This window comes from Euprymna scolopes, chromosome 1, assembly GCF_053919585.1.
Source record: "Euprymna scolopes isolate OS-2025 chromosome 1, ASM5391958v1, whole genome shotgun sequence".
Taxonomy (NCBI): Eukaryota; Metazoa; Mollusca; class Cephalopoda; order Sepiida; family Sepiolidae; genus Euprymna; species Euprymna scolopes.
Window position 1 is genome coordinate 110,539,680 of NC_136482.1, and position 26,160 is coordinate 110,565,839.

Consider the following 26,160-nt stretch of genomic DNA (forward strand, 5'->3'; position numbering starts at 1 on the left):
AACTACCATTTATGGTAGCACATCTAAGACAGTAAACGACCAAGTTCTCTCCAATTCTCTCTCCTCTGATCTTGATCACGTAGTACAATGGGGAAAGGAGTGGCTGGTTACTTTTAATGCATCTAAAACCAAGCTTCTCTCTTTACATCAACATTCTAATCCACATTTGGCATCAATTGAAATGAATGGCTCTCGTCTTCAGGAGGCCTCAAGTTTTGACAAGCTTCTGGGCTTGACCATTACTCCTGATCTTAAATGGAACACGTACATCAAATCTGTTGCCAAGGCCGCTGGAAAAATGGTGGGATCCTTCTATCGATCCGGTAGATATCTCACTGCTGATGCTATTCTCTATCTATATAAGAGCCAGGTACGTCCAAGGATGGAATACTGTTGCCACATCTGGGCAGGAGCTGCTAGAAAGGACTTGGCCTGCCTTGATAGAGTTCAAAATAGACTTCGTAGCCTCGTAGGAGATGTCCTTTTCTCCTCCTTGCAACCTCTATCTCACAGAAGAGATGTTGCGAGTTTGTCTCTGATGTACCGTTATTTTCATGGAAAGTGTTCGACTGAGCTTCAATCTATGGTCCCCCCTCGCCAAACTTTCACAAGAAACACTCGTCTAGCTGTAAACACTATCAATAATTCCCCCTACTCTTTATCTATGCCTAAACCTAAACGTAGATTCCATGAACAAAGCTTCTTTCTTAGAACTGCACGCCTGTGGAATTGTCTTCCGATTTCCTGCTTTCCGGCTGACTACAATATGGTTTTGTTCAAGTCTAAAGTAAATAAGTTCTTGATGAGCTGTTCCATATAAGTTATCAAATTTACCAAATTTTCATTACTAATGATTACTATAATGTCCAATTTCTACTGTATACTCTTTAACCCTTATCCTTGAGTGGCCTCTGGGCCTTGATAATGTGGTGATGCCTTTGTAAAAAAAAAAAAAAACATGATATTACTAATCTCAGTCTTTTCTACTCTTATGGCACGTGGTCTTCAAAATTGTCAGATCTATTCCCTGCTTGCTTTGTTTCAGCTTGTTTGATTTGTTGGTTTAATGGTCTCCATCAATTTGCTGTTTTGATACCTCATTGTAATACAGCTGCTTATTCCAGTAGCTTTTTTCAAAGAACTGCAGATTTGTGGAACTTCCTTCCTGCTGACTGTTAACCATCTTTCATTTTGCTTAACCCCTTACATGAAGTGGCTTCACATCTTGTCTGGAGCGATTTCCACAAATATGCATTTGACAGATTTTTAAAAAAAAAAGCAATATTGATGACTTCACAAAATTCCCTATTTAAATGAATTACATAAATAGCCTTGTCATGGGCATGGATAAGCATATCAAAGCAATGCTTTTATTACCCAATGGACCTCATGCATAACACTCACATAACCACCATTATGAAGAGATCATGGCCAAGTTTATTTTAGTTTTATTTTTGAAATCTAATTTATATATTTCATGGCATATAAAGTCTCCTAATGTGCAAGTTCTGGTCGTCTACAACTTTTGTGGTGAACATTGGCGAATCACATACTTCAAATCTGTATAGAAGGCATGGAAGATTAGATTTTTGAATTTAGTAACCAGTGCTTAACTAACTAGATAAACTAGATATAGATTAGAAAGTAAACTGTTTGGTTGGGAGTTTTCATTTTGCTTAGATGAGAAAAACTATTCTAATCACATAAAAACTATTCTAATCACATACTTCAAGGCTAAAGGACGAGGAAGTCGGGTACAATGAGCTGAAAATATCTCTGGCCAGAGCATAACCACCCAAGATGTTCCCTTTGTTTGGGAAAAAAAGTACTTCAGTGAAAGGAGAAAAGTCCTGCTGGCATCGGTTTTTGTGAGAAAAACAATATCTAGGGTTACTTGCAGGTAAGCGCCAAGAATGGAGACAGTCTTAGATGTTATCTTTAATAGAGGTCTCAAGTGGCCAACCGCTGAACAATGACCACTAACAAAAGGCCAGAACCAGTTATAGATGACGAGATCCCAGGAGACTGAAGGGGGCATAGCCAACTAGTTCCAAACGCCACCTTGCTCTCCAACTAGTTCCAAACGCCACCTTGCTCTGAAAGAGGAAGAAGAGCGTGAGTTGAACGTTTGATGTGACAGTTGATTTTCCGGAGAGCTAGGAAACAATTTAGCTGCTGTGCCTCTCCAGGCAGATTGAGTCCTTTTAGGACCCTTAGCTAGGGGACTGTGTAATAAGACTGATTTGTAAGGTCTGGTTGAGCAAATTTCTGCGAGTGTATCATTCAACCTTGTGAAAGTGAGTGTCACTTATCCAAAATAATAAGCATTATCATTTTGTTATAAATTGGATTTGTGTTTTGTTTTGGATGGAGAATTCTTCATTGCAGTAGTGACTGGATGGAATGACAAAAAACTTTAGCCTGGCACAATGAAGGAGACAATCATGGCCAGGTCAGCAGACGAGTATATTCACAACATAAGTTAGGATGTTTTACTCTGCTTAGATGGGAAAGTCCATTTATTGAATTCTGATTGGTTTATAATCCATGATTGTACAAGTATTGCTTCATTCAAACAATTTTTGATGTACCAACTTGATACAAGTGGAAGCCCTTGATAAATAATCGCCTTTTGTTTTCTTTCTATTTAATAGGAAGATCTAATGTTTTTAAGAATTGAATGAAGGACACAACGTTTTTTTTTGCATCAGTCAATAACACTATTACTTTGGTAACACCATGTGGTCCCCAACATTGTGTGCCCCGGATTTCTTCTTGGTTCTGATTGTGTCGGTATCTTTTATGCATTAATGATTGCCAAGAAAGTGCATTGGCTTATAAAAATAAAATAAAACACAAAAGACTTTCCATGTATCTTGGTGGGTATGTGACACCATTGTGATAATCTACCCTCTAATTGCTAAGGTCCACATCTACACCTACTGTCAAGGCTGTGTCTGTCAGTCAGTTGATCAATTCGTTTCCCCATGTTCACAGAGCCATGATCTGCCTTTGACTGAGTGTCACTCACAAATGACCTCAAGTGTGCAACTGGAAACTCAACTCTAATTGTCACTGACCATCACAAATTGCTCCTAACCAAAAATCAATGACTGTCACAAACTCTGTTATAAACCCATACTCATTGCCCAAAGTGCCTGTAAGCCAACTCTTATTATATCCACATCCATTGTTTAGTCCTTTTGTTACCGTCATTGCCATACCTTGATTAAAACACTGCCTACTCTCTTGTCTGCATTGGTGAACAAATATATCCCAGTCATTGTCTTACCACCAACTCCATTTTCCATACCTTTGTTTACCAATAAGCATATTTTCTTCCTATTTCATTATAGTTCTTTCTTTTCTCCCTTCCCTCCTAACACTTGGGTAGACGGTGGGGTTCATTGATAGTACCACACCTTTTTTACTTTTATATTTGCTTTTAGAATGTGCAATTTTGAGGATGATGTTGGATTACATAGTCAGCATTGATTGGTGTAAATCCAGTGATATGAATTGAAATCAATTTCAACAAATTCATAGCCTTTAACCATCTCCCAGAAATCAGTAAATATATATATATATATATATACATACACATACACACACACACACACATTCTTGTTCCAAACATTTAAACCCACCTTAAAACGTCTGTCCTAATGTTTTAATTTTATAATTTTAAAATTAAAAGTCAAATAAAATAAAGAAAAAAGTGATATTTTGTTTTATGTTTGACATGAATGCTAACTCCACAACAATACTGTAATCTAAGATCAAAAATGAAATATCCTCATACAAGTAGTCTTAGAATATATATGGTAAGGTGATCTATCTCTAAAAATCTAGGAGTTTGTAAACAGACAAACAGAAACTAACTTTTTATAATCTATGCATCTATAAAAGTGAGAATGTGCGTGTGTGAGAGAAAGAGAGAGAGAGAGAGAGAGAGAGAGAGAAAGGGGACAATTTTCAACCTATATACTCCACAAATTTTTGATTTACAGACTTGAGATCTGGTATATAGGGTATTCAGACATGTGGAAAAGAATTTTAATTGGTTTTCATCTGAGAAAAAAACGGCTGCTAAAGGGTCAAAATTGAAAAATTGGATTTTTATCTGTTTGTCAACTGTTCCACAACTGTGCATGCGCGAATGGTTCACATGACAGTTTCCTTATATTAAGAATAAGTAGGTATGAAAACACTTTTAAAGATCGTGACAAGCTGGCCTAATGATTATTGTACTGGGCTCACCGTTTTTAGGTTTTTGTTTCGATTTCAACTGGAGTATTTTTTTCTTTTTTTTTTTTTTACTTACAAAAAGTGAACTGTTTGGAAAAAAACATAGTACTCATGTCTCAGTTTCTTTCCATTTTTTTTACTTCATTTTTCTTTAAAGGCAATTAATGTTACATTTAATACCGGGCTACGCCAAGTACATCTGCTAGTAATCTATAAAGTTATCTTGTTGAATTCTTAAAATCTGACCCAAATAGCATTTAAGCTTACGAATTAAACTTTTCTTCTGATTAGCCATTTTTTATTTGTTGTGTTATGTTATTGGCAATATAAGACAGTACTTCACTACAATTTATTTTTAAAACTACCAGACAACTGATGACAAAACATTTTTAAAATAATCGCCTACAAATAAAAATTGCCAAAGAAATAACCCACTTTTATTTGAGTTGTCTATATTATTAGATCAAATTACTTTTTGTTAGAGTTGATCTCCACTCGTACAAATAAATTACACCAATGCCATCCTACAAAGTTGCACCCTTCTTACTTGAAGTATGGAATAAAAAATTAAGAAATAAAATTATAAAAACTACAAGTTATGAAATAACAGATAGAAAAAAAATTATATATTATATAAAAAAGATACTCCTCACATGTTTTTCCTTGACTGGATGCACTTGGGAATTAATGGCTTTGTTGATGGCTACAGCCTGAAGAAAAAATAGACAAAATAATTAAAATTGAAGTTAATATAAACAAAAGATATTTTCATATTTGGATTCTTTGGCCTACTGTTCCACTCTTGTGAGTTATTTTCACAATGTTTCAGTCGATGTAACATCTTCAGGTGTATCGTGTCAAATTCAAAAATCTTTCTGTTGAAGTAAGGAATCTGTAGAGAATTTCGAACAGAACTCTTTATTTAATCCACGCAGGTAGCATGCTCATTTCAACAGACATAACTGGGTAGAAGTCCTAAGTAATTCGCACTTGTATTTTAGTATCACTAAAGTATGGATTAAATAAAAAGTTTCATTCAAAATTATGTGCAGATTCCCTGAATTTAACAAGATACACCTGAATAAGGTTGGAAGTCACATCAACTGAAATGTGAAAATAACGTTAAAAATGAGAACAGTAGTCAAAAGAATCCAAATAATATGAATAATCAGTTATCATTTGTAAAATTCAGAAACATAAAATTTTACAATACAATATGGTAAAAATTTATCATCATGAACCAAAGAAAAGATCAATTCAGTATAGTGCACAGACCATTTTCTTCATATTTTTTTTTTCAAAGCTAATTCACTCATTGATAGAAAAATTAATTATTAAAATTTTTTTTTTAAATGGTACTTTAACACTAAAAAAAAACCCTGTAAAACGAATGTAAATATGTATGACGGCTTCTGTGCTAATTTCATTTCAAAGTGGAATTTTAGTTTTAGAAACACAGTTGAAAGGAGTTATTTCACTCTGAGGTAACAAAAGCAGCATGATAATGAATCGAAATTTAAATATTGTTCAAAAAGTTTATATTCAAGATATAGTTATAAATATAAACTTGGAGTTCAATAAGCATAAAAATGTATTTTACTGAAAAGAAAAGAGAAAATTATGTACTAAATGAAAAAGAATTAATTTTTTTTTTTTCACTTTAATTTATCTGAAACAAGATAACACTGCCACCGAGACATAAGGGGTACTGTGTATTAGGGGCCAGATTTATAGAGGCATCCTAAGTGAGGAGTTGTGCAGCAAGATGCTTGTTCATATTACATTTACATTTCTGCATGTTGTTACAGTCAGGGAAATAAAGAGCTTTTGCTGCTTATCGAGTTAGTCGGTGGTATTTACATTGAGGGGGTACAAATGCAACAAGTTTGTCAGAGCACATTCCCCTGAAGTACCTGTAAAACACAGATGTAACATTGCGATGATGGAACAGGGTTGTAGCTTGGTAGAGAATGCGGGAGTATAAGGTCACCTATTTGTTTTTGCCCCTTGTTCAAAGAAGGAGATACTTGTGGTTACTGCACCATCGCAGATCTGGAAACAATATATCATGCATGAGCAAATGCCGGCTTTGTAAAGATATAGAATATTAGCAGATCTAAGAAATTTTCTAGTCTGGTAGAGGGAGGCCAACAAACTTGGCATGGTCTTCTGTGTATTCATTCTAATTCAAGTTAACTCTGAATGTTAAGCCAAACATTTTGTATGTTTAACAATTTACGCTATCTATAAAATTATCTGATCAGATATTGTATATCTACGCGTGTGCGAATACGAATAAGTGATATGTAAAATTTGACGACTAAAATTGATTACTCACTAACTTACTAAATTGATTATTCAATTAAAAGGAAAAATGTAGTGAATAGATTTTAGTTTCAAAATTTTATTTTAAACAAGCTTTAAAATTTAAGAAAAATACAAAACAAAAACCAAAGTAAAAATACTCTAAGATAATGTTGACTTGATATAATGCTATATATAACTAAAAAAGTTACTTATCACGCGCGGGGGGGGGGGGGGGCTATTACATCCCATGCCACAGTATAGAGTTGACTAACTTTATATGGGTGCATTTATTGCGCCCCTACAACTCATATTCACTATTCTTCATATTGAGTCTAAGTTTACTCTGCTACAGGTTCTGGGAAAGTTACCAATTATAATAGGCACCTGAAAACTAGTGCAGTATTTTAAATGTTGTCTATAGCAACCAAGACATCAATAATCTCAATTTAGTTTGTTTGTAAATGTAAGAACAAAAAATGTTAACGTTGTATATTTTCTTTTTATGAAAATCCCCTCAAACAAGGCATAAAGCCACTTGATGTAAGGAACTAGCAAATACAAAAGATGGTTGTTGCAAAAAAAGAGATGGCTATTAGTTTTAGTCTTGAAAATAACCAAGGCTGTAGGAAGGAAGAAAACAATCAGCAGAAAGAGTTCCACAAGCCTGCAGTTCATGTAAAAAAGCTACTGAAATAGGAAACTGTATTGCAATGAGATATCAAAACATTGAATTGTTGAAGACCACTAGATCAACGAGCTGGAACAAATGAAACAGGGAATAGATCAGATAATTCTGAATAACATATAGCATAATAGTATTTATAGAAAAGACCGAGATTAACAACATAACGTCTGTGAGGGGCAGGGTGGAGAGAAAAAGTGTGGACCAATCAAATTACAGATACGTTTCTACATCAAGAAGCCTCAAACTGAAATAATAACACAACTGTATGACTTTTGTTAGTTTCTATTATTGTTCTAATAGTTCAAGCAGAAAAAAGGTAAATCTTGTTCTGACTTGTCTCATGTGAAGATAACGCAGGTAAGTGACAAATCGATTATGCCAACATGGGGAGGGGGATGGATCAATTTCAGATATCATGTCCGAATGCGTGTATAATAAGATCAAAGTGTTCGTCACAGCTCACCGCTTCAGTGTTTTGTATTTGTGTAGAATACACAAAACTACTCCTCATATAAAGATGTGCTGACAAAGAAACAATTTCAGGAAATACAGGCAGGGTTGCTCAGGTATTTTTTGTAGTCTTGAGTGCACTTCACCTAGGGCACTGGTTTTTCAAAATCTATCTGACCTTTTACCAAACCTTCAGGGGAGGTAAATAACCATTTTTTTTCATTCCACATTAATAAATTTGGTCACTGGTGACATATTTTTTAAAATTTTTATCATAAATAGCTGGAGGTGATATTAAATAATTATATAATACTAGCAGAGGTATCCGGCATTTCTGGGGGGTAAAAGTGTAGCATATTTCTGTTAAATCTATCTTATCTTTTTCTCTTTCCCTCGTTCCTCTTCATCCAGCCTATTCTTCTCTGTGAATACACACATACAACTCCTAAGAGAATTAATTCTTTGATGAAAAAAAATCAGAGCTATTCATCTTTATTTAGTACATAATCTGGCTGAAAAACTGCCTCTCCCTGACTTAAGGTCAAAGAATGAATGATTTTTCAGAAATATTAGATATTTATACAAAGTGACAGTAATTTAAAAAAAAAAAAAAAATACCAACTTTGTGGGTATTTTTTTTTTTTTTTTACATAGGCATCACCACATTATCAAGGCCAAGAGGCCACTCAAGGATAAGGGTTAAAGAGTGTACAGTAGAAATTGGACAATATAGTAATCATTAATAATGAAAATTTGGTAAATTTGATAACTTATATGGAACGGTTCATCAAGAACTTATTTACGTTAGACTTGAAGACAACCATATTGTAGTCAGCCGGAAAGCAGGAAAACGGAAGACAATTCCACAGGCGTGCAGTTCTAAGAAAGAAGCTTTTTTCATGGAATCTACGTTTAGGTTTAGGCACAGATAAAGAGTGGAGGGGGGGAATTATTGATAGTGTTTACAGCTAGACGAGTGTTTCTTGTGAAAGTTTGGCGAGGGGGGACCATAGATTGAAGCTCAGTCGAACACTTTCCATGAAAATAACAATACATCAGAGACAAACTCGCAACATCTCTTCTGTGAGATAGAGGTTGCAAGGAAGAGAAAAGGACATCTCCTACGAGGCTACGAAGTCTATTTTGAACTCTATCAAGGCATGCCAAGTCCTTTCTAGCAGCTCCTGCCCAGATGTGGCAACAGTATTCCATCCTTAGACATACCTGGCTCTTATATAGATAGAGAATAGCATCAGCAGTGAGATATCTACTGGATCGATAGAAAGATCCCACCATTTTTCCAGCGGCCTTGGCAACAGATTTGATGTACGCGTTCCATTTAAGATCAGGAGTAATGGTCAAGTCAAGAAGCTTGTCAAAACTTGAGGCCTCCTGAAGACGAGAGCCATTCATTTCAATTGATGCCAGATGTGGATCAGAATGTTGATGATGTAAAAAGAGAAACTTGGTTTTAGATGCATTAAAAGTAACCAGCCACTCCTTACCCCATTGTACTACGTGCTCAAGATCAGAGGAGAGAGAATTGGAGAGAACTTGGTCGTTTACTGTCTTAGATGTGCTACCATAAATGGTAGTGTCGTCAGCATAAATGTCTACAAATGATGTAAGGATGTGATTTGGAAGATCATTAATGTAGATCAGGAAAAGAGTTGGGCCCAGGATGGACCCCTGAGGGACACCGGCATTAATACTGTGAGCTTCTGATTTTTGCCCCTCAACTACTACTCTTATGAACCTATCACAGCAATACCATAGCTAGAGATCTTATGAAGTAAACCTTTATGCCATACCCTATCAAAGGCCTTAGATATGTCAAGAGCAACTGCCCTAGAAAGGTTGCCTCCGTCGAGAGATTTGCTAATCCTACGAGATATAACTGTAAGCACATCTGCTGTAGATCTAGCAGAACGGAAACCATATTGAGTGTCACGAAGAAGGTTATTTTTGTTGAGATGATTGATTACTTCTGTATTTAACAGATTCCAGCAACTTACTCATGACGCACAGGAGACTTATTGGCCTGTACTGAGAGGGGGATGAGCAATCACCTGAATTCTTAAATACAGGGCATACTGATGAAATTTTCCAGGGAGATGGGAAACTATTCTCCTTAAGACAACGTTTAAACAGTTTTGTAAGTATGGGCGCTAGTTCAGGTTGAAGTTTTTTGAGTACTATAATTGGAATACCGTCAGGGCCAGTTGCTTTACTCGAATCAAGGTTTTTGATTAGCATGGCAACATCACGTACAGATATACGTATATCACATAGTGTGTTTTCTGATACAGGAGGAAATATTGGGGGTTGGCGGCCTTGGTCGCAAAGGGTAGAATTAGCTGCAAAGTTCTTGACAAAGAGTTTGGCTTTGTCTGATGCTGACGAGATTACTTCAGGTCCATTGATAATAGTTGGGATGGAGCACACACTTCTGTTCATGATTTTGTTTGCAATTTGCCAAAACTGGTGGGAACCAAGCCGCTGCTCAGCTACTTTGGACTTAACAGATTGAGCATACAACTCTCTTGCATTCTTTATTACTTTCTTACAATGGTTGCTGGCAGTCCTGAAGCGGCTTTTGTTGATTTTTAGTTTTAACCACATATACAAACACACAGACAATTGCCCTTTATATTATAGACTAGTGGTATCTTATGGCATATACAGTATAATCATACATTGACATACTAATTTTTATGAGATCACTAAAGTTAAATGACGTTAAGCTGGATCAGTACTAAATGGATAATCATTTGAGGATGGAAGCGCTCTCAGCTTATCCCGACATTGTTTCTCGTCGTCCTGTACATCTCCTTGCATCTGGACTGAAACAAAACAAATTTAAAAGAGGTGTAGTAGGAAATTGTGCAACTCTTTGCTTCACAATAGAATCAATGCCCATGCACCTTTACAGGGGGTATCCATTGTTTCTTGAGACTGAACAGAGACCTTTCTTTCTACCTGGTACTGTAGTAAAATCATTTTTGTTTTTAATTTTCATTTGTCTGCACATTTTTTTTTTAAATTTATACAGAAAAAGAAATACAATTTTAGTTGTAAAGTAGACAGCTCCTCTTATATGCATCAATTAAAAATTTGAGTTCTCCTTTTACTGATTTTTTGTTTTATGTTGTCATTTAAAACTATTTTGTATTACCAATCAATCGTCTGGCCAGGACTAAACAATTTTTAATAAGTTGTAGCAATGTATGCTATCATATTGCAAATAACATGGTACAACAATAACAAATGAAATTGACCAATCAGATTCAAAGTTTGATTTGTAAGCTTAAATGCTGTTTAGGTCTGATTTTGAAAATGCAACAAAATAATTTTATTCTCGATATTAGAAAACAACCAGTTATTTGTTTTTTGGTTTTTTTTGTTTTTTTTTTTAAATTAAAAGACCTAGACATATGCTGAAATATTTGATTTGCAGACTTATTCTTAAAAAAAAAAAAAAGAAAAAAAGAAAAAGAAAACCACACTAATAGCAATGAAATTCCATAATTATGATACACTTTTAAACACCATCATACAGGTGATAATTAAACAATTATTTTCTAGCCTTGTTAGATTCATACTCATAAAAATAGATCTTTCCTAAAGCAAATGTAATTTAATAACCGTCATTTGAAATGTCCTCATAGAAAATAACTAAACTATGATGACCACTAGTTCATGTGAGAAAAAAAAGAGTCCAATTGAAATTCACAAGAGAGAGAAGAGTTGTGCATTATATAAAAACACTAGTAGAATACCCATCCCAGGGCGGATGAAATTCCCCCAAATAGAACATTTTTACACTTTTTTTTAATATTTTTCTTCCTTTGAAGATTGTAATGCTGGGTATGGGGCAGCCAAACCAGCTGCCAACATTGCCCCGCTTTTTTACTGAAACCAACCGAGAGCTCTTTTTAGTATCCTCGCTGTTCCCTTAAGTGCAATTGTCTGAATCTCTTTTGCACTTGGTTCACCAGGAATATTAGTTAGGTAGGACTTCAGGTTCTTCTTCATAAGTCCTGTGGCACCTATGATAACTGGAATGATTGATATCTCCTTAAGATTCCAGTTTCTTTTCATATCATACATGAGACCTTGGTATTTGGTCTGTTTCTCTCTTTCAGCTCTGTTCAGACTGCCATCATTAGGAACACTCACTTCAATCAAGGTTGCAACTCTCTCTGACTTATTCCATATAACATATGATACTAAAATTTTGATTAAAATCCATTACATGATTTGGGTTCTAAACAACGTCTACAATTTAAGATTTAAGCTGAAGGGGTCTTACGAAGAAACTGAATCTTAGTTAAGTGGCATCTAATGACTAAGGATCTAATTCAATTCAAATCTGAAAATATTTGAATGGAAGATTGTGCCTATATTATGGCCCCAAAAATCACTAAAAAGGAACTAAAATTTGAGGAATATTTATTAGTTGATGTCCAAAATCTATTTTAAAAAGTTCACAAAAATTGGTGGTATCTAAATTTTCACAAAGAGCTTTCATCTCCTTTTTATCCTATTTGCATAAAACTAAATATGGCTCACACTTGAACCTCTCACGCCTAGTAGCTGTGTTACAAAACTCAATGACTGGTTAATTAGTTTGAGAAGGCATCCTAAATATATATACATACATATAACTTCATATAAATTAGAATAGAGATTCCTCTTATCAGATTAGTACAGACTTCTTGTGAGGTAGGAGTGTAACTTTTAACTGCTATAATCTCCTGCTCTTTTTAGGAAAATTATAGGTGGTAAACTTCAAGAAATTTTGAACTGAACTCTTTATTTAATCTACTAGCAGGGTTTCCGGGTTTTGCACAGGGCAAAAGTATAGCATAACTTATCTATCTATCTCCCCCCCCTCCCAATTTCCACTACTACTTTCCTGTTCTTTTACGACAACAAAAATGGCTATATTTCAATTCAATTTCTATTAAAAAATATTTATTCTGGCTAGGAAGATGATTACATAGGAAACATTTTTTTTTAATAATGAAATAGTTGGAGGACGAGGGCGAAAAGAACAAGGTTCAAATTTTTCATACAGTGAAAGTAAAAATAACAGATTTGACCTTAGTATAGCTATGATTATAGCTATCAGTCATACCACTTGTCCCTCCTCATTATGAAAATAGACATAATGCACTAAAAGTCAACATCTAATTGTATCGATCATAGAGAGTAACATCAATTCATGTCACAGATGGTAGATCAATCAAATGAACCATTCAAGTATAAAATGAAGACAAATCGATTAAGTATATATTTTAAATCAAAGCAGTAAAAAGTGGATGCAAAAAGATTCAGATTGCGAATTCCTACCATCATCCAGATATTTCATTGTAATTAAATAAAAACAAATTTATTTACACCAGGGAGAAATACCTTATATCTTATAATTTAACATAAAATTAAGTCAGTTAGATTCTCAAAGTTAGACAAAGATAGCTCGAGTCCAACAAAATCAATATTTTATTCTGAATAGCCCGTCAATTACAGAAATTTTCCATGTGTTTTCACCAAAAACAAAACTTTACTAATCAAATCAATTTCATTGCTTACATACTATATCCAGTAGGAGATTTCTGTCATAACATAAGTTTCCAGATATTCACTGTTTACTTTCATTGGATAATCAACACACATGATTATGCATTTACCATATTTATTAGAAATGGAAAATGGCAGCCAAATAATTTCGTATGTACCTATTCTAAGTTTTCATTTACATAGCCCCCCCCCCCAATTATTTCCTTAATACAGACATTAATCGTTTACTTGAAATTTAAAAACTAAAATTATGCTCAAAAATACAATGGCCAAAAGTCTTTACATTTCCCTCATTCTTCCATTTTCTTCTTACAACTACATTTACCATTTTTTTTTTTAATGTAACTAAGCCAACAAAGTCTCCAGTTCTGAACACATCTCCCTATACTGCTTAGATTTAATTGAGCTCATCAGATCCATATCTTTTCTCTTTTATACAACACTTTTTCCCCTTTTTATATGGAAGTCACCACTTATCAAGGCTCGGAAGCCACTCGGGGATAAGGGTTATTGCAGGTACAATAATCAAGGGGATTATATAGTAATCGTTATTAATGGAGATTTGATAAAGTGTCTTACTTAGGGGAGGCGGTTTATCAGGAATTTGTTTATGTTGGACTTGAAGATATCCAAGTTGTAGTCAGGTGGGAAACAGGTAAACGAAAGTGTTCCACAGTTCTGACTAAGTTTCATTTTCATGCATCACACACTGCACATATGATAGAATTTTTCCTTGATCAACAGTGGTAAACAATCTTATTTATTCAATATATGCTGGGTTTTTTTCTTTGGCTAGTAGAATGATGATAAATACTATGAGAGGATTGAAAATCTCTACATACCAGACATTACAAAATAACAACCGACCAAAAACATAAGCCTCACACTACATGAGCGCTATTTCTGAAAAAAGGGGAAGAATGACATTTTTCAACTATCCTTTTATCTCATTAACCCTTATCCTTAGATGTTTATTTTTGTTTTTGCTTTGATAAGTGGTAACACATTTAAAAAAAAAAAAAAGTCAATTATGAAATCGATTGATGCATTCCCCAGATGCCTTCAGAAGATGATTTTGGATGCTCGCACCATATTAAATTTTAGATAAAATCCTATTTTATCGATATTCGTTTCATGTAAGAATTATATTTTAGAAATAAATTCAGTATTTCAAATTGTAGGGGAGGGGGTACTTTCCACACACTGTATAGACGATTAAAAAATTTAAAAAATTTGAAAGTGCAACAAACTATGTAAACAAAAATTATTTACATCCACATATAGTCTGAATGTTTTTTGGCCCCCTACACTTTTCACTACATCTTGGAATTTTTTTTTGAAATTTTGCACAAACATTAAACATGTTAAGAGTAAAAAAAGTAACAGAATGGATTTTCCAGGAAAACTCTGGTTGCCCCCCCCCCTACGGGTGCCTTTCGGGTTAAAATGGGTAGCATTGACACTTATGCTTATTAAAAAAACTTGATGCCTCCGATTTTTATAAAACTTTCTGAAAAGTTGCAACTAATTGATTTCTATATAATTTTGTTGGTCTTACTTTGCAATAACTCTTGGGTGTACCCCGGGGGCCCTTTTAGGGTCAATAAAAACACTCCATTTTTGGGGGACTATTTTATCATATTTGTTCAAAATTTTCTGTGTATGTCTATTAGCAGTTTTGCATGATGCTGAACTCAAATTTAAATATGTTAAGGCTTTGGGGACTTTTGGTGCTGAATGGGGCGGGGGCAAATGATGGACTTGGTCATTTTTTTTTTTTTTTTTTTTTTTTTTTTTTGTATAGTGCAGAACTCAAATTTACATGTTAAGGCCTAAAAAAATTTGGCATCCCCTGGGGTGGGGGTGGGGAAAATGCTGAACTTAAGTCATTTTTTTTTTTATGCTTCGTTCACTGTGCACTCATGGGGGACCAGGCATGCTTCACTTGTTCCAAAACTGCTTTAAACCTGGATATGGTAGTCATCATCAAGATCGTCTCTGGTAGCAGAAATATAGATAGAGATTGCAGCCTTTCTTACTGACCCCCAAAAATAATGGTGGTACTATAACTTGGCACCAAGGTGAAAAAATTCTTCAAAAGGTAGATTGGAATTTAAAATTCCTATTGATGTTGTATGTTCCTCATATCCTGTGCTGTTAAAGTATACACTTATTGCATTATTCAAATAGACAAGCAAACAAAACTAAAATCACTAATAAGTAGGCTTTAGTTGAGGGTTTTTATGATTAATGTAAGACAGAGCATTAAAATAAAAACTGCATATCTTAAACATTGAATTGAACATGCACTTCATGGCAGTAAAACCCATGAATTTGTATATATATTATTTTAAAATTTCCTTATATCATATTTTTTGTTTTTTTGTTGAAGATGTGTTTTTGCATCTTTATGGTAGGCTTTTTATTCCATTGATCAGTCAAGTTTTAGTTTAGAACATGTTTACATTTGAAATGCTCATAACATTTATACTTGAATGGATGCAGTGGAATTAAACGGTCATCCTTGGAATGGGCTGAAATAAGAACCCAATCCAAACTTTTATAGAAATCATGTGAATTCTTTGCACAAACCCCTGCATAAACGTTGAATCAAAGAATTCAAATTCTTTTTTGCTTACTTTCTTTCAGAATAGGGTATTTATTTGCTCTCTCACCGAGCAAATTAGGCACAAGGCCGATTTTTAATGCGAGGAGTGAAGGGGAAATGGGGATCAACTCCCCAGGGAGTAGGAGAGCTGGATTGTGACAATTGGTATAAAGGGTTGCCCCTACATTGACCAAGGTCTTATATGTGGGGTTGCCCCCACATATGGTCTTTGCTTGCAGTATATGCCAGAACAGATACTACACTTTGATCCCGACCCGAAGGCCAAATTCTTAGTTTCAATCTGCTGATCAGTTTTTCACAGTGTATATACAACTATTGCCTTGCTGAATTATATATGGTCAGTGAAAAGCCACTCCTACTATGGACACATACAAGACTTGACCTGAATAGAGAAACTGGGATAAGATAGGACTTGGGTTTGAAGCCAAGTACTAAAGACTGACCATCCTATATTTTATGAGAATCTTCAAATAAGCTAAGTTCTAGAAATGCACATTTGCAAAAAAATAAATAAATAAAATGAAAATAAATAAATAAAATGAAAATAAATAAATAAAATGAAAATAAATAAATAAAAAATTTTAAAAAATCTCTTTTCAACTATTTCCTTTCTTTGAAGTAAATTAGAGTTAAACGGTTGCTGTGTTTTACTTTTCTTTAAAAGAAAAGGTGTGCAGAGTAAGAGACTTTGTTGGTTTGGTAATATAGAAAGAATCAAAAGTTTTTTAATAGATATAGAAATAGTAGGTTGCAATAAAAGAGTAAGTGAAAAATATGTATTAGAGAAAAAGGGAGAAATAAAGACCTGGCCAGAGATAGGCTACTTTGGAAATCAATTTTTAAAAGCTGTACAACACAAGGTATGGTAATGAAAAACCGTCAATCTGATTTAGTCATTACATAACCGCAATTTTTGGACACTTCTAACATAGTGGCTTTAACCAAACTTTCCAGGATAGAGATTCTAACATTTTAAGAATGTCTGTGCATCTTTTTAGTATTGTAGGAAATTTATTGAAGTAAACACTCAAATAATTTGATTTTAAAACACATAGAGCATTTTCCGTTTGATGTTGGAAAACAAGTTTAGATTGAGAATCCATCTGTAGCATACTTTAAACTCAAACAAATCTTTTCCCAGAACAAACCGCAAAACGATAGTTTAGTAAAATTTCATTGAGTAAAATTGTCAAAGCTTAAATTAACTTATTAGATGAATAGCCTTAATACTTAGAATGCAAAACGTTATAAAATAGTAATGTTATTTTCAACGACATAAGCAAAATAATTGTTCCAATGTATTCACAAAAAAGAACAAAAGTTGGTATTTATATCATCAACAATAAACAAGACTTTTTTTTTTTTTATGGAACAATACATGATTTGTAGATTAATTTTTGAAGACAGGGATTTGAGTAGTCAATGAAAAATAAAGCTGACAGTAATATGAATTTCTTAACCTGGGAGTAAAAGTCAAAATTGAGAGAAAGACACCAAGTTCGAATGTGGAGGAGGGAAGGGGAGGAGCAAGTTATTTTCTGATTAAAACAAAGTAATCTAACTCTCCTACCTCAAGATGAATTGCTTGAGGGCTGAATCTTCATGGCAAAAGTAACATTTTCAGTTTTCAGAGAGAATTGCCATGGGAAATTATATATATATATACAGGGTGGGCCAAAATAAGGGTCCTATTTTTAAAAATTCATAAATTCATGTAAGTTTTAAGAAGTGTTTTCCAGCCAAAATTTGTTTTGTTTATTTCAAAAAAATCTCGGAAGGGTCAGTCTACACACACATAAAGTTTGGTGAGTTTAACTTTTATTTTGTGGAAGTTATTCAAATTTAAAGATAGGACCCTTATTTTGGACCACCCTGTATAAAAAAAGTGAATTTTGATCAAAAAGCTAGACTGGCGATTTAAGTAGAATTTTTTTTTTTTTTTCTGGATTAAAAAAAAAAAATTAAGTAAATAAAATAAGATACGTATTGAACACGTTTGGAGCCAAATAACTGCAACGTAACATTTTTTATAAAATAAACGAGTGTTTATTTTTTAAGAAATATATTTCAGAGATATACTCCTTTGTCAATCTATATATATTATATATTTTTTTCTTTTTCTTCGCCATGACGTCGAGTGGAAGAATGCTCAATGAATTAAGACCACGTGGTGTTAGCTATGTGGGTTTTATGTAGTCGGATAATTTGCATGGTCGCGCGGTTTGAAAATCTGGGTAGTTTTTGTTTATATCCATTAGAGGCGTTGAGTGAAATTTGAAAATAAAATAAGATACCCATTGAACATGTTTGGAGCTAAATAACTGCAATGCGAAATAACGAGTGTTTATTTCTTTAGAAATATATTTCGGAGATACACTCCTTTGTCAATTTTTTTTTTTCTTCTTTTTCTTCGCCATGATGTCGAGTGGAAGAATGTCCAATGAATTAAGTCCATGTGATGTTAGCTGCGGAGTTTTTATGTAGTCAGATAGTACATTCTTCCACTCGACATCATGGCGAAGAAAAAGAAAAAAAATATATAAATTGACAAAGGAGTATATCTCAAATATATTTCTAAAGAAATAAACACTTGTTTATTTTATAAAAAATTTCGCATTGCAGTTATTTGGCTCCAAATGTGTTCAATACGTAGCTTATTTTATTTTCAAATTTCACTCAACGCCTCTAATGGATATAAACAAAAAAACTACCCAGGAAAAAAAAAAAAGTCTGATTTCACTAAAAAGCCAAAAAAACTCACATCCCTAGAAGACATTATTTCCAAATAGGTAACAATTTAGCTAGGCTCAACATTGCTTAGCTTCAGTGCTTTTACAGGTCATAGAAATAAACTGAATACAAAAAGTGATAGATTTTTTTTTTTTTCAGAAATCTGGGAGTTTGTCATCTATCGGGGATTTAATCCAAAATATTCCGCTTACAAAGCAGAATCTTTATTATTTTTTTGTGCGATGACAAAAAATTACTTATATAAATGAGCACTGACGAATTCTCATTCCTCTCAAGCATTTTGGAAAGTTGACATTGAGAGTGTAAAGAGAAAGTGAGAGAGGTTTTTAGATATAAAAAAAAAACTACAAATAGTGGCAATAAAAATGTTTCTTTAGGTACTTTAACTGTGCCAAAACCAAAACGTAGATTCCATGAACAATGCTTCTTTCTTAGAAGTGCACGCCAGTAGAACTCTCTTCCGTCTGCCTGTTTCCCACCTGACTACAACTTGGATATCTTCAAGTCCAACATAAGCAAATTCCTGATGAACCGCCCCCTTAAGTAATGACACTTTATCAAATCTCCAATACTAACGATTACTACGATACATCCCGTTGATTACTGTACCTGCAATAACCCTTATCCCCGAGTGGCTTCCAGGCCTTGATAAGTGGTGACTTCCATGTAAAAAAAAAAAAAAAAAAAAAAAAATGTCCTTATTAAATGTTCAAGGAAAAAAGTACAAGGAAAATAAGTTGGCATACCCGAGAGATTTTGTCTGTTTGCAAGATGCACCATCAGATGATGATTCTTGCAAAATTCATATCGAAATACTGAATTATTTATCTTTTGTTATCAGCTTCCTTCAAGATACGATGACAAATATTTTAAAAACATGAAGTCAGTTCACTATAGACGTAAATGCTTCCATTCTTGAATAAAATCAGATTTAGATCCAACTCCAAGATACATAGACTGCTCTGCTGAATGTTAAAGAGAGATGTAGACCATTTTAGATGGAATAACTTATCTTCGCTTCTAGTGTATTTTTATGCATTTCACCTGGGAGGCAAATAAGTACAGGAAATGTAGTCAGTCTAACCAGAAATTAACTTTTTAATGCTGTGATCAGTTTTAGGTATAGACCATGCGTTGGAGAAAAGAAAGAAAAAACAAAAAAGAAAAAGAGAACAAAAAAAAAAGAAAAGAAAAAGAAAAAAAAAGAATAAAGAATATAAAGAAAGAGAAGAACATAAAGAGAAAACAGAAAAAGGGAAGATAAAACGGAGAGAAAAGAAAGAGGAAAAAGAGCAAATATAAAAAAGATAAAACATAAAAAGAAAAAGAAAAAAGAATGAATAAGGAGAGTAAAATGAGTATTGGAAGAAAAAAGAATGGAAGAAAAAAGAATGGAAGAAAAAAGAATGGAAGAAAAAAGAATGGAAGAAAAAAGAATGAAAGAAAAGGAATGAAAGAAAAGGAATGAAAGAAAAGGAATGAAAGAAAAAAAAGAATTAATAAAGAAGAAAGGACAAAGACCGAATAATGAAGAATGAGCAAAGAAAAGCAAAAGGAAACAAAAGAAAAAAGAAAAACGATAGAAAAAGAAAAGAAAAAAAAGAAAAAGAAAAGATGAAGAAAAAAGAAAAACGAAAACAGACAAGAAAAAAACAAGAAAAGAGAAGAAAAATAAGATAAAGAAACAGAACAAAAAAAGATTGCAAAAGAAAAAAAAAAGAACAAAAATGAGAACGAAAAAGAACTAAGTAAAAGTTAAAAAGAGAATGAAGTAAAAGGAAAATGAAAAAAGAAAAGATAGAAAAGAGGAGAGAGAAGAAAAGAAAAAAGAGAGGAGAGACAGGAGAAAAGAAAAAAGAGAAAAGAAAAAAGAGAAAAGAAAAAAGAGAAAAGAAAAAGGAGAAAAGAAAAAAGAGAAAAGAAAAAGGAGAAAAGAAAAAGGAGAAAAGGAAACAGAGGAGAAAAGGAAACAGAGGAGAAAAGGAAACAGAGGAGAAAAGGAAACAGAGGAGAAAAGGAAACAGAGGAGAAAAGGAAACAGAGGAGAAAAGGAAACAGAGGAGAAAAGGAAAGACAGGAGAAAAGGAAAGACAAGAGAAAAGGAAAGACAAGAGAAAAGGAAAGACAAGAGAAAAGGAAAGACAAGAGAAAAGGAAAGACAAGAGAAAAGGAAAGACAAGAGAAAAGGAAAGACAAGAGAAAAGGAAAGACAGGAGAAAAGGAAAGACAGGAGAAAAGGAAAGAGAAAAAGAGAAAAGAAAAGAGAAAGAGAGGAAAGAAAAGAGAAAGAGAGGAAAGAAAAGGGAGAGGAAAGAAAAGGGAGAGGAAAGAAAAGGGAGAGGAAAGAAAAGGGAGAGGAAAGAGGAGAAAAGAGAGGAAAGAGGAGAAAAGAGAGAACAGATAGGAGAAAAGAGAGGAGAGAGAAAGGAAAGAGAGAGAAGGGAGAGAAAAGAGAAAAAATGAAAGAAAAAAACAAAAGTATACCGAAAACAATAAAAAAACTCTTACAATTTTCTAGAACGCCTTGATATGTTTTATCAAGAAAATATAAAAGAAAAAGACACATCCACATATTTAGTTTTACAATTATTTTTATAACATCAGAAAAGTAAATCAGTTACAAAAAAAAAAAAAAATAAATAAAATGCTTTCAAGTTTTATGTAGCCCCCCCCCCCCTAAAAAAACTGGTGGACTGCTTTATGGTCATATTACGGTAGCCACGGTTAAAGTGAACTCATCAGCTCTTTTAAATCCTGTTTTTTTTTTTGTTTTTTTTTAATGTGAGGAGGGGGAGGGGATAATCTCCATCTGAGTCCATGGAGATATAACCAGACATATGATTCATTTTTTGTACTCAGATATGCGAAAAACTGTTTTTAAAAAAAGTTAGTTTCTCAGTTTATCTCTCTTCTCAAAAATACAGAAGAAAAAAAAAACCATCAAGTTGGGCCATTTATTCTTATCCATGCAAAAACTCAGTGTGTATTGTATATCCAATTAGATAACAGGCAAGGTGCTGGACCTTATACTTTTATCAAATAAAGTTTCATAATTGGTCAATTATAGTAGGTACGGGCAAAATGAATGCCGATGCTGAAAATGTATAAACATTTTGACTCCTCCCTTTACTTCAAAATTTCACCAAAAATCAGGAAATTAACCAATTTTAATAAAATTGTCAGTATTTATCAAATAATGATCACGGAATATAATGAACGAATTATTTTTATTTAAATCTGAGTGGAAATTTATTATTTTGTTTAAACAAAAAATACCATTACTAAAGTTATGGTTTTCAGTAGTAAATGAAAAACGCAAGAATTTATTTTTGCTTTTTTATATAAATAAAGCATCGTAATTTGTAACAATAAATAAAAATAAAATTTTGATAGGAACATTACGAAAAATAACCCCTAAAATCCATATTAACGAATTCGATATAACTTGAAGAAAAATGAATTTCTCGAACTACCGATATTACCATTGAATTAAGCATTGTTTATTTAATATTTTCACACAGAAAAAAATATAAAAAAAAGTAGAAATATTTTTTCTACTTACAGATTTCGCATGATTTTTATATGCAAGATTTTAATAATTTCCTTGCTCGCAAGAATGTGAAACTTTTGGAGTAACATAATTTTTATATAATCTCGAACAATAATTTAAAAAAAAAATAATTTAAAAAACAGGAACATAATTAAATTAAAAAAATGATAAAAATTTATACAAACGTTCAGAATAGGAATGTATCGATACGCGTCTGGGGGGGGGGGGAGAAAAAATCTGACACCCCTACCTCCTTTTACTATCATGACTTCGATTGGCTGTAATTTTGGGCCTCGTGTTTACAAAATTTTAGTTTGTTGCGTTTTTGGCAAACGGTAAATTACTTGCTTTTTGAGGGCTAATTAAGTTATTTTTGTACAAACAAGGTGTTTTTATTCTTTTTCTCACTTGAAATTGAGAAGGTTCAGTTGACTAAAAGATCTACCTAGGACCAGTGAGATTATGGAAAAGTTAGTCAAACTAAATAAAAGAAACAGTAGCTAGTAGAAAAAAATGCTCATTTCATGACAGGGTATCATACATCTCTATAAACCTTGAACAGATAAGTTGCAGTTTATACAATGAAGGAACAGCAGATTGAAGGTAAGCCAAGCACCTGCCATGGACATAACAATAAAGTAGAGAAAGACTAGTAAGGTTCCTCGTGTGAAAAGGAAGATGTAACGAGAAAGGGAATGTAGAGAACAGAAGATATCATCCCTTATTAGATCGTGAAGTCGATTTTGAACTCTGCTAAAGCAAGAAAGAGTACACTAAGTATTACCTCTCCATATGTGGGAGAAGTACTTTATCATAGGAATTATCTTACTCATATAGGTAGACACATGCAACTCTAGACCAATACCAAACCAATGAGAGTTTCGTTCAGGTCATGGTTGCATTGCTCAAATCTTCACATCGTGTGTGCTTCCGGCAAAGGATAGTCATGTTTTATTGTTTTTGCTGCTGCATTTATCAATCATAGCGCCCACTGGAAGATTATGCAAACAGATGGTATTCCACCTAAACTTCTCAGATATAAACCATACTACTGTTCAACAATTCCACATATGGTGAGGTTTCAAAACCCTTCAAAACAGTCTGGCGTTCGCCAACACTTTTCTATTATGCTATTTACTGGATCACCTCGAATGTCTTAAATGATGGTCACAACTTTTTTTATTAAGGGCTTAAATTATACAGATGATATTACGCTACTCAGTGAAACATCTGCGGATGTCCAGTCTACTATTAATAGGCTTCAGCATCTTGAGATGAGAGATTTTTGGATTTAAAAAAATGCAGACAAATGGAGAAAAGTGGGACAACTCGAGAAAACTTGGATGCAAGCCATGAACACGGATCCTCAAAAATGGAATTTGAACAGAATCAATTCTCAAAATGGCTGGCTTGGGAACTGAGCTTTCAGGCTGTCAAACCCCCCACCCCAACGACAAGTATATAAGGCGATAAAGTGTGTGTGTGTGTGTGTGTGTGTGTGTATATTATATATATATATATATATATATATATATATATATATATATATATATATATATAGATAGATGAATTTTCATTTATAGAACAAAGCAGTTAAATGCAAGAACACTAATTAATAAAAATCTTAATTTAATCATGGTAATTATTTTCCTTAAAAAAAAAAAACAAAAAACAGATAAAGACAATGTGTCTGGAGAAGTCTCTAAAATTGGTAGCATGGCTTAAAAGATATTACACGGTGAATAGACAATGGTGTCGAGTGATTCATTTCTGAATTGTACTTCATTGTTTCAACAAGCCTAAATAAACCTATTGTAAACGTGGGAAATACATGCAAGCACAATGTTTCTGTTAAAAAGAAAAAAGGCAGTTCAAACTTTCCACAGCAAACAGGAATAGCTACAAAATGAAAGGCTTCATGGACGAGGAGGAACTGATAAGATAAGAAAAAAAGGCTTAATTTATTCACAAGCGGACACAGATTGAGGAATATGTAGAATTCCAAATATGAACAATGGATGTACGTGTTATAAATCATGGGTTTAATTTAAGATTTAAAACAATTTTTTATTTTTATTTTTTTTATTTTGCAATACCCAATAAAAAACAAGCTGCGTGTGCGTGGTCCCCCTCTATGAGTTAAATGTGAAGGATAGATGACCAAAAAGGAGTAAGTTGTGGTTTGTGAGGCAATTTTTTGTTTTCAATTTTTATTAAAAAAAAAAAAAAAAAAAATGACTAAATCCAGCCCCTGGGGCACAAACCAGAATTTTTCCAGGGTCAGCGATACTGAATATATATTTGGAACAATTGCCTTCACATGTTGGCCAAGTTGCAGTGGAATCTAATGGACGGATAAAGTTGTGGGGCCAAAAGTGTCATTTTTTGCCATTTTGGGGAATTTTTGATTACTTTTATTAAAAAAAAACTTTATCGCTGTGCATATTTACATGTTGAAGTACAACTTGTGACAAAATTTCAGAAAAAAAAAAGTAATGGATGGTTATCTGGGAACTGTCCGAACTAATGGACACCACTGAAAACATAGGTCCCTCTACGATAAATCGGGGGACCAAATAATAAAAGATTGTTACCTTCAGCTAAATAATGCAATATGATAACGGTACAAATATGCTGTCATAAACCTCAATCAAGAAATCTCCAACCCCTCCATTGCTGCAGTATTGCATATGTCTGTTTTTACAAATACTTTTATGGAACGTGCTCTGATGAACTCAAAGTACTTGTGCCCCTTCGACACACCCCTGACTAACAACAAAATGCCACTTTTGAGGTACCCAGACACTGAAAATCCTCCTACTCTAATAGCTTCTCCCCTTGACTGCTAGTAAACTGGAATTTCCTCCCTGTTTCCTGACTGTACTAACATGCAGAAGTTTAAATGTAATGTGAATAGACATTTCGCTACTCAACTCCCTACAGTCTCCCTGTAGACCATACAGTAGCCCCTTACGTTCAAGTAGAAATATGCCTTGTTTTAGGGTGAAAAGGAAATATATATCATTTAGATGGTTGTAGGTTTGATCCCTGGCTTGGGATGGATGCTAGTCTAGCTACACTGAAATACTGTGATACAGAAAAACAATCTGTGTGTGGATGACTATATAAGCCTCCCACTTGGTTAGAGCACCGTCATAAATAATTTCGCCTGCTGTTTAATTAGCCTAATGCTAAGCTCTTTGTAAATAAACAAACTGAGCACTTTTAAAGTAGCAATCAAAAAGGCATTTTAAAAAAATCGTTTTCGGAACCAATCCCATAAGCTGGAGGGTAGAAATAGGTAGACTATCAACTAGATGATGGCCAGTATATATATATATATATATATATATATATATATATATATATATATATATATATATAAATTAAAATTACAATGTAATATCATGTAAAATAAACAAATATTTATTTTTGTTTAAAATTAATATTTCAGCTCAAACAACGCTTTTATCGTGGTGAATACAACTTTGACTTTCATATCAAGCACCAAGCATAATCTAAGAAACGTTAGAAAATATCACTGCTGGAAACATGCAAATTTTATACCACCATTATGAAGAAAAAAAAAAATAAAATTCTGATGATGGCGTTTATTGCCTACAAACGCATTTTATACATATTTCAAAATTAAAATTCAAACAACGCTTTTATGGAGAACATAACTTCGACTACTTCATACTATATATATATATATATATATATATATATATATATATATATATATATATATAACTTATTTTTAACACTTATTAATTAAAAATGAAATAAATAGAAAACAGATAATGAAGGTGAAGAGTAATTTTTTACTGAAAAAACAAAAACAAATAAAAAAATAATCCAAGCTTAATGCACTTTTAAGTGCATTAAGCTTGGATTATTTTTTTATTTGTTTTTGTTTTTTCAGTAAAAAATTACTCTTCACCTTCATTATCTGTT

General features: G+C 33.2%; 1 protein-coding gene and 1 long non-coding RNA gene across 15 annotated transcripts in view; one reads left to right on the forward strand and one right to left on the reverse strand.

Moving 5' to 3' along the window:
* The window catches only part of LOC145263756 (huntingtin-interacting protein 1-like), a 282,859-nt gene that overhangs the window by 165,086 nt on the left and 91,613 nt on the right, over nucleotides 1–26,160 (reverse strand). For all 14 annotated transcript variants that reach the window (XM_080120998.1, XM_080121027.1, XM_080121031.1 and 11 more), the window contains exon 2: nucleotides 4,895–4,958. In XM_080120998.1, coding sequence (XP_079977124.1) covers nucleotides 4,895–4,958 — 64 coding nt within the window. The remainder of the gene's footprint in view (nucleotides 1–4,894; nucleotides 4,959–26,160) is intronic.
* The window catches only part of LOC145265104 (uncharacterized), a 47,211-nt gene that overhangs the window by 20,645 nt on the left and 406 nt on the right, over nucleotides 1–26,160 (forward strand). The gene's annotated exons all lie outside the window — the stretch shown is intronic.